Source organism: Falco biarmicus, chromosome 8 (genome assembly GCF_023638135.1).
Source record: "Falco biarmicus isolate bFalBia1 chromosome 8, bFalBia1.pri, whole genome shotgun sequence".
Lineage (NCBI taxonomy): Eukaryota > Metazoa > Chordata > Aves > Falconiformes > Falconidae > Falco > Falco biarmicus.
Window position 1 is genome coordinate 63202329 of NC_079295.1, and position 9892 is coordinate 63212220.

The 9892-nt window shown below is 39.8% G+C and overlaps 1 protein-coding gene across 1 annotated transcript; it reads left to right on the plus strand.

Annotated features, from left to right (window-relative positions):
- Positions 1–59: 59 nt before the first annotated feature.
- Positions 60–7243, plus strand: C8H5orf15 (chromosome 8 C5orf15 homolog). Its single transcript, XM_056349941.1, has 3 exons — positions 60–210; positions 3249–3877; positions 5670–7243. Exons 1-3 carry the CDS (start codon positions 111–113, stop codon positions 5799–5801), a joined length of 861 nt encoding a protein of 286 aa, XP_056205916.1. The 5' UTR covers positions 60–110; the 3' UTR covers positions 5802–7243.
- The last annotated feature ends 2649 nt before the right edge of the window (positions 7244–9892 follow it).

Below are 9892 nucleotides of genomic sequence, written 5' to 3' on the forward strand. Positions count from 1 at the left end.
CCCGCCCAGGCGCATGCGCGGCCACCGCCCCGCCGGCGCGCAGCTCCCGCCTTCCCGCCCAGCGCCGGGAGGCGGGGCCAGCGCCACGTCGGTGGAGGGTGCCTGGCAAGATGGCGGCCGCCGGTGAGCGGGGCGTCCCGGCGGGCCGCGTTCTCTGCCTTCTGCTGCTCTGCGGCTGGGCCCTGGCGGCCCGCGGCCAGGAAGCCTCCGGTGAGCGCGGCGGGGGGCGGACCGGGCCCTGGCGGGCTGCCTGGGTGGGTGGGTGGGTGGGTGGGTGGCGGTCTGTGGGCGCTGCGCGGCCGGCCCGCCGGTCTCTCACCGGCCTCGTCTCCAGTGGTTTTGGGCCTAAAGGTGTCTGCGGCCGCCGGCGGGGCCCGCCGGGACGCCCCACTCGCCGGCGGCCGCCCTGCCCGCCTCGGCCATGTGCAGGGCAAGCCCGGGCCGGCCGGCCTCGGGAGCCGGTCTCGGCCGGCTGTTCTCTTGTTTTTCTGAGGGACTTGGCGGCAGGCTGGCCGGAGGGAGCGCCGTTTAAAGTGCTGCTCCTTGGCGGCCAGGCGCTCGCCTGGGTTTGGTCTGTGAAAATCAGTTTAGCTGACTACTTCACTCATCAGACTAAATAGTCTTTTCTAATTATTCTAGTTGGGTGTCTGTTTTTAGCCTCCCCCCTGCCCCGAGAAAATCTGTTGATGTTTTTCTATGAGTTGACTCTTCGTTAAGTCCATTTTCCTTCTCCTGCATCCCTTCAACGTACAGACCAACTAAAACCGCATGCTAATAAGAAATAAGGTATTTCAGGTGCAGTGAGTTCCTCCTTATTTTAGGTGGAGTATTGGTTGGGCAGTGAAAAGAAAGGGAATTATTTAAGGACATGAAGGGAGCTGATTTGAGGTGTGCGTTCCTCTCTTGCTTGTCAGTAAGTATATCCAAACCAGCTCTGCTTGTGTTGCCCCTCACCTCGACTAATTGGTTGGTAGTAATGAAGGAAGAGGTTAAGGATGTGGGACACAAACCTGTAGGAAACCAGGAGTTTTTTAACTACAAAAATCATGGAATAGCGTGCTTTCTAAAAAGCAACTTTACCTGGAAGTGAATTTTGACCCGATGGGATGTTTTTATCTGCAGCATTTACTCACAGGACTGCGTTGTTAGTTCTGTCACCATGATTGAACGTTGATACCTATTTCTGAAGCTGAGGCATCTCTGGAGTCCAGGCATCTATAGATGTCCAACATCATCTGACAGTGTTGTGTAACTACAAACAGTGCAACCACCGTTTATAATGCCAAATAATTTTGGGTAGATATAAATCAGTTGTAATGTAGTTGCTAAACTTGCTGCTCCTATTAAAACAAAAAATAACTTCTTTCAGGAATAATAGGAAATCATTATTTCTCATTCTGAAGCTGCAGCATTAGTTAGTGGGAGTCCTTTGCATTTAAGCACATACCCTTCTAAAGCTTTCATGCTAAAATGAGTTTAAGAATAATTTGAAGTGTAAGGATACATGCAGTGTGTTTCTCTGGAAAAATACGCTTGTTTGTATTTCAGACAGTTTAGCTATTACTTTTGAGTACTTTTGGTGTGTTTGGTGAGGGTAGCAATGAGGTTTACCTACCTCACTCATATCATGCCAGCTAGTTACAAATGCTAAACTATCTTGCAGATACCTTTCCTTATATTTATCTCCATGTATGCAATTTGCTGGCTTGACTCCTGAGGGGAGATAAGAATTCTCTAAATCTGTCCTGTACAAGAACTGAACAAGTTAATTGTTGATACGGTAATTCAGACTAGTAGTTTCTTCAACAACATCAACAGTGTTAAATGTAAAGCAGCTGACTTCAGACTTTAGCAGAGAGGCACCATAATGTCTAGTTCATATGGGATTAGTCGAGTCTCCTCTGTTTTACAGTTGGTTAAAGGGTAATTCATACTGGAAAAGTGTACCATGTATACAAGAAGTCTGTTGTAACTGATCCTCTGTAAATATGTTTCATGAATAACATGATTCAGTGTCCCCTGTACAATATTTTACTTATGAGTAATTTGACACAAGCGGTTGAATGCTTCATTTCTAGAATCTGTAAATTTCCAGTGAACCAGGGAGCTCCTTGGGAGTGCTTAATGAAAGTATTGTTACTTTTTTAAAATAAAAATTTTAAAAAGTTTGGCATGCCAAAATACAAGGTAGGTATGGTTCCACTATTTAAATTACGATGTGTACTGAAAGTCTAAAATGTGTTCTTTGTTTTTAAGGTGCCCCATGATTTGAAACTGGATGTGACATGCTGTAAACATGAATAGTTTGCTCTTTGCTATTTTTTTTAGGATTAAAAAATCATTGGCTATTTATAACCTCCCCCTGCTTTTTTTTACTTTGGGTAGAGGGCAGGGATGATGGGCCCTGCATGTGGTTTTAATGCTCACCTTGTTTTTTATGTAGATTCTGCAAAGCCATCCTAGCATTGGAGAGATTCTGAATTTGCCTGAGGGTGCACTGTTACATAGCAGTGCTGCTGACTTCATTACAATAATTTGCTGCCAGCAAAAGGCTTTCCTACAGGAGCGTGTGCAGTCAGATTGTCCTTTCTTCAGCTTTGTTTTTTAAGCTGTGATTCAGTAGTTTCATTTGAGTTAACATAAGGATGGAAATCTTTTTCTGTGTGTACAAATGCAATAAAAATAAGTGCCTGGGAAGAGATGCTAGGATGTTGTGTCCTGACTGAAGGGGACATGTAGCATATTCTCATTTTTTGTTGGTGAAATAAGTAATGGTGAAAGATTAAAAACGTGTAACTGCAGGAGTAGCCTTACTGAGAACTTCTTCCTCTGTAGATTTCAGCAAATTCTGTGGGAGAGTTTGATGATGGAGAAAAGACTAATCACATATGATTCTACAAGAGTTCATAAATCCATAGAGGGAGGGAGGACATGTTTCTGAAGTTCTGAGTCTGGAAATTATGCATGCTAAATTTTTCAGAGACACTCTAGTTCACTAACCTAGAACACATGTGCTTCCAAGCTTTAATTCTTGTCCCACTCAGGACTTAGAAATTGCCAAAGTACAGGAGTGTGTATGTCTGCATATGAAGTCTAAAAAGTTTGCAGTGTGAAATATGCCCTGTTCATCGTATGATTTCTTGTCTGTGAAGTCAATGCCTTGCAATAATTTTTATTTATAGCTGAAATATCACAAGAGAAGTTAGTGCCTTGTGCGTAGTATTGACTGTTTCTCATCCTTTTCTCAGATTCTGTGAAAGTGGAGATGCTTGAGAAAAATATTTCGTCTAAAAGTGAGAATGAAACACTAAGTAGATCCCAAAATTTGACAGACAGCTTCCAGAGCGTAATCCCAACAGAAAAAGAGGCAAGCCCAACAAAAAAAGAGGTGGTTCCAACAACAGCTAAAATCAATCCGGTGACTGCAGTAAAACCATCTACAGCAAAAGGTGATTCTCCACCGTATGTTCTTTCTCGTGCGGTGACTGCTAGTCCAATATCTCAAATGGATGTTGATGCTTCTGAAGATACTAAAATTGAGGAAGAGGATCTTCTTACAGATTTGAAAGACACAGTAAATAGTTCACCACCCATCATAAAAGAAACTATAGAGTCAGATGGAGGAGATGATTATGGTCCTTATGAAATGACTTCAAATTCCAGATACAACCCAGATCTTCTAGACATGCCAGAAGATGATGACTCTGACACCATTAGTAATTACAATGAGGATATCAAGACCCTTGATGAGAAGATAAAAGAAGTTTCTGCCACAGGGTTGGAAGAAGAAGAAGAAGACGGCCATTTCTTTTTTCATCTGGTTGTAGTTGCTTTCTTAGTAGCTGTTGTTTATGTCACCTATCACAATAAGAGGAAGGTAGGTGTGCTGTGAAAAGTTGAGAGAAACAGTTTGTAAAATGAAATTGTATTGCCTTTTACACTTTTTTTTAATAAGAGGAACTTGGCTTTTTGGAGAATGAAATCTTTGACCTTTTAGCCTTGTTGTGGTACTAATATGCAGATCATGATTGTTATTTTTATCTGCATGATGAAAATTAACTCGAGTCAAACATTTTAGGCTAGAAAATCAGTTAATTGATAACATCAGTGATCAGTCAGTGCATTAATGGGCACTGGCAGTATACAGCATGAGCTCTATAAATGAGGCCTGACCCAAGTGGAGTGAAGGTGGCTGATTAATTTTGTTTCTGCGCAGGATTATAAACAGCACATTGAGGAAGGTTTAATCCCAAATGACATGGGAATGTTCTTATTCTAACTGTGATAATCCTTGTAATAAGTACTCACTTTAAGGTGGTCTTTGTATCATAGATGTTCTGAGAACTTAATTACAAACTTTTAGGAAATGTTTAACACTCTGTAGTTTTACATAGAGAAGGTCCAAGTTAGTGTTTTCAGGTAGCTGTTTCTTCAGTACAACCTAAATCTTGGTTATCTCAAAAGTAGCCTGATTAGTGTTGTGTCGAAATGTACTGCTAGCATAGGAAATTAACTCCAGCCCAGCCAGACCCAGTACAGATGCATGCTCAAATTTGAAATTAAGCAAAAAAACCCCACCAACAAATAGGTTAGTTTTTAGATACGAGGAAAATGTAGGGTTTATTCTTGTGGAGTGCACTGATTTGGTCGAGGATTTGGGGGGCTCTGAAAAGAACGGAGCTAAAAACCCCCCAAACTTCTGCTTTATACAGTGCAGTGGCCTATCTGGAACGCGCATTGCCAGTTTTTTATAGGGGAAAGTGTTGAAGACTGTTACATTTGAAAATTTTACTTTTGAGTGAAGTTCAAATGAATGATTAAAAAATGCCTTTTCTCTGCTACGTAAGTGAAGTAATGCTTGTAGTATCATTTGAGTAATTGAAAAGCTGTCTGTTGGTATTACTTTTTAGCACTTAAAAATAATTTGGGGAGCAGAAAATACACTAGTACTTTTTAAGTATGTAGATAGTGGCATGTATTTGCGTGAGGCACCAAATTGGTTTAGGTTTGCCTCCTTCTTTCCCTCTGCCCACTTATATTGTCCCATTTCCCCTTTTGCCCGTATAGTTGCGCTGTCTAGTAAAGTGGATTCTTTGATAATGTCAGTAAGAAAGGAGGCTAAATAGGGTGAAGGTAATAGACATTTAAAACTGGTTACTTGAGTGCTGTAGTTTATCATATAGCCCCTTTAACTGTTCTTGCTCTGCTGATACTCCTGAAGGGGGCACTGAGCTGTAATGAAGGAACAGTTTATCACATTCCAGTATTGCTGCTTCTGTTGCCTTTGTTCCAGCACCAGTAATACAGTTATTTTTAACAAGGTTGAAATGCCAGAATAGGCAAGATGAATAAACTAAAAAATGTCACCATCTGGAGATAATTTAATAGCCTGTATATGCAGTGCTTCTGAAGCTGCACACATCATCTGCTAGAAGAGTTACGGGTTGAATGCCATGTTATTGCCAAACTGCAATTGAGGTTGCTGGTAAGTGACTCGATGGCAAGGATGGTATGGAAATGGTTGACTGCCAGTGCCGTGTTTTAGAGCAACAGTAATGCCATTGCCAGGGTCAAGGGGTGGAAAAGGTATCAATAGAACTGTTAAGCTGCCTTTCACAACCAAAATGTTTCTCCATAGCATTACGTAAATCAGCTGCTTTTTCTTTCAGATCTTCTTATTGGTCCAGAGCCGAAGATGGAGGGATGGCCTGTGCTCCAGGACAGTGGAATATCATCGTTTAGATCAAAATGTTAATGAAGCAATGCCTTCCCTGAAAATAACTAATGACTATGTATTTTGAAAGCACTGTGATTTGAGTTTGCTGAACTTAACACTCTTTGCCTGCCTAGTCATGTAATGATATTCAGGTATTCTAAATATGCTGCTTGTGCTGAAATGAGATGTACTCTCTTTGACCTGGATGTTTTTGAGATTAAATCTCATGGAAGATCAAGGGCATGATACATCTGTTTGCTACTTTGGTCAGGTTTTGTATCAACTGTAAACATGCTGAGTTTAATAATCAGTGCTCTTTCCATTCATTAAGCATCATTCCTTCTGTCTGGAGCAGTCGTAATAGCGGTAATACAAAAAATAAGCATAAAATATTTTAGGTCTAATAAATTAATGACTTTGGCATCACTAAATCAAATTAACGATCTCTTTGCTAATCACTTATGTGGCTCATAAATCCCACTGTATTGCAAACTTAAAATATGATTACTTTTTTCTGTGCTTAAATCCTGATGCTGCATCTTGGTTTTTTTGGTTCTGATTTGTTGCATAATTTGATCCTATTTTGGGCAGAATAGCTAGTGTGGCAATTTCATAATTTCTGTGTGTGTTCATGCAGTAAATAATTTGAAAATAATTACGTATAACCCATTTTATTTCAGAAGTTATATACCATATATTTCCTTAAAACGTTCAAGATCTTTGTAAAGGTATGCAGCTTCATGTCTGTCCATGTTTTTTCTCTAATGGTATTTATGACTACTTCATTGTCTTTAAAATTAACGAATGGAAAATAAGCCTTGTTGAATAATCCTACTAAAATATATATAGTTGACAGGCTTTCAATACATCAAAGCTTTCTGTGGAATTTTAAGACAGATGGGAAACGGTTATGTGGTTTGCTGTATTATAAATGGAAGAAGCCTGAAAATGTGAGAATAATTTATTTTGTTGTTATTCTGACCCAGGTAACAGGCAGATGGAAGTAATGATGTGTGGGACTGCCAGTCTGTGGACAGTGCACTCTTAATTTTTGACAGACATTATGCATTAGTGTAAATCAAGTTACTGGTACAGTAGGGTATTTTTTACATTGTCTTTTGTACTTCCATTATTTATGTTTTCATGAGTTGTAAAATATAAAATCTTAGTTTTCTGTACATTGTATTTGTGATTTAGTTTTCAGACTGATAAATATGTAAATAGCGCTGGATCAGAACCCCATAATTAATGACTTGGTATTCAAGTGGTTATGTAACATTTTGGAAAATCAACTTTAGAGCTGTTGGCATGTGGAATCTGAAGGCATGATATGATCTTACAAATCAAGTGCTAAAAGTTCTAAATCCTACTGTTAAATGCATTATTTTCACAACCACAAGAAGTAAAGCACAAACAAAATACCCCCAAACTCTTTTCTTGCAGTAATTTTTAACATATTTGGACTTGTATCACATAATATTTTGAATAAGGTTTTTAAAATAAATGACGATAATAAGCTTGTGTTTATCTTAACCGTTTCACTGCTTTTATACAGTACCTTACGATAAAGAGCTTGCTTCTGCTTGGGATTGTACAACCAGTTCAAAACCACCTTTTCTGTTACTGATGAAATTAGCTCTGTGTAGGGGTGCATGGAATTTTGTTTTATGCATCTGTTAAATGGCATGTAAACTACATAGCAAGGCTTAAATGAAATCTTCTAAGCTGTAGGAATTGCTGAGTTGTGTAACAAGTAATTTGTTACTTAAGTTGTAGAATTAATAATTCTTGTGGAAGATACTTGAAACTCTTACCTGAACATACCCACATTAAAGCGTAACACTGTTGTGGTTAAGATCCAAAGGGAGAGATTACTTTGCAAAGGTATTTAGGATGTTGAAGCACTGGAATTGGAGGAGGTGGCTAATGTTTTCGCATCCAAGAAGTTCAGTAGCTTTCTCCTGAAATACTGTTCATAAAGTGGCGTGATTTTGACAGTAAATAATTGTATGTTCACACTTTGCAGAACACTTGTGTTTCAGCTTAGTGCCACTGGCCTTACACAGGCACTGACTGAGGAACTGAAAATGCCTGACTGCACAGAAGTACAGCGATACCCACTTTAAAAGTTTTCTTTCAAATAATTTCAAAATTGTCCCTTCCATCCAGTGAATTAGGCCATCAAGGCAGATGTTACATATTTAGCCACTTGACGACAAAACCAGAATAGTGTTTTAAAAATGCAGAAAATTAGTGTTGACTGACTTTAAATCAGTAGAGATAAAGTGTATTTTGTTGGTTTCTGGAGTTCATAGATGTGTTACCTTATTCCATCTTGGGTGTCTTCCAGAGCTCTTGAAACACAGTTCAACTAGCTGAATCAAACCAGTCTAAATGTTTTTCTTCCAGGCTTTCTGCATGAGTAACAGTGTCCTCTTGAAGACTATATATTAATATGTTGTTTTAAATACCAGGGGTGAAACTTTCCTCATCAGGTTGACAGCCATTGTAGCAAGTTGCCCCAAGAGGTACGTTTGGTCATACTGAAGCAGAAAGTTTGTGTATGCATCTAAGTGAATTAATTTGGGTAATGATGTTTGTGGAATATCATTATTCTTAACACCTGTCTGCTGCTGATCTGCTCCAGCATTCAGCTAATAATGGCTGCATAGCATAGAGGCTGCAATACCAATTAATGCTGGTTATTTGTGTCCTGAAAAGGTGGATGCTAAATAATCAGCCTGTTACCAAAGACGTCTTGCCATCCAGTCCGTGTGACATGGTGTATACTCGCTCACCATCACTTGTAGTGAGATGATACCGGAAACAAAGCTAGAAAATAGAGAAAACTATCACCTCCACCCTGTTAACGCTGTGCTAAATTGCTTCTCCAGCACACTTGTGTGTCATTTTGTCATCTTGGTATTGTAAAAAAGGGACTGTGCCCTTGTGCAGATGAAGATTTGAAATGCATGCAATGACTTTGCCACTTCCTCCCCCCCCCCCCCCCCCCGGACATTTTTGCATTCGCAGTAGCCCTTGGATTGTTCCCTGAACAGGGTAAGTGCCTTGCAGGGTTGAGTAGTTGTTTCCTAATAGTACTGGTAAAGAGGGAAAAATTTCTCATGATCCAGTTTTATAAGAGCTGCAGCAGCACCAGGAGAGTGGGGCATATGTCATCTGTTGTGCAATAAAAGAGCCATTTGCTGATGAGGTAATCAGAATTGAGCACTGGTTTTTAATTTCTTTAATTGAATTTGCTTGTGGAAAATTAAGAGCAGGCAATCAAAAAAATTCATAAAGTGCTGAGATCAAATAGAGGAAAAAGCAAGCAGATTTATGTCAGATCTTACCAACAAGAAATGTCTTGATGAATTTCTTTACTGAAGAAAGGAAACTTTCTCACATTAAGGTGAATTATGAGTTCCATCAATATTCTGATAAAAGGATAAATCTTGCATTTCCTTGTCCTCCCTAAAATTGTTTGTCCTTTTGAAAAGACTGTAGGGAGAGAAATTTATTAGCTTTCCAGCTTTTGAGCTGTTCTTTCCAACAAACCCACTCTTTCAAAACCCAGTAACTTTTGCTGGAGGAGTGCACACAGCTAATAGCAACATCTGTGAGTTTTTAGGGAAGGCTCAAAAGCCTCACATCAGCTTGGTTACTAAACCTGTTTCTTCGCAGTTTGTTTTGCAGTCATCACATTTTAAAATGCTCTTCTGTTCAGCTGTGCTGTGACAATACCTGTCCCACAGATTTAGTATTCATTAGCTGCACCTGACAGTATTTAGACCTAATGGACTGCAACTCACTTTGGCTGTAATGCAGATGTTAATAAATTTTTTTTTGAAAAGTCCATTTAGCTGTCTTTGAAGATTCTCTTGCATGAGGCTACCTTAGAGGAGGAAATCATACCTTGAGCCTTTTGCTCTATAGTTGTATCAGTACTGAGATACTTTTTGAGTTGTTAGCTGATGTTTGAGGTCAAGAAATCACAGCTTGCACGCGCATCTTCTTGAGCAGAGTGCCACTTTGCCTCACTCTGGGTACTTCACTCCAAGCACCTAAGCTGAGCAGTTACTCTTTGCTTGCTCTAGATATTGTGCACATCCTCTTTATCTCACAAATAAGAAAAAGTTCTTAGAAATATTTATGCCAATATTTTTTGGTAAGGGC

Bases quoted from the DNA above. Each gene is read 5' to 3' on its own strand.
- C8H5orf15 (XM_056349941.1), top strand. From the start codon at position 111: ATGGCGGCCGCCGGTGAGCGGGGCGTCCCGGCGGGCCGCGTTCTCTGC. The intron at 211-3,248 runs GTGAGCGCGGCG...TCCTTTTCTCAG, and splicing joins CCGCGGCCAGGAAGCCTCCG to ATTCTGTGAAAGTGGAGATG. The intron at 3,878-5,669 runs GTAGGTGTGCTG...TTTTTCTTTCAG, and splicing joins CCTATCACAATAAGAGGAAG to ATCTTCTTATTGGTCCAGAG.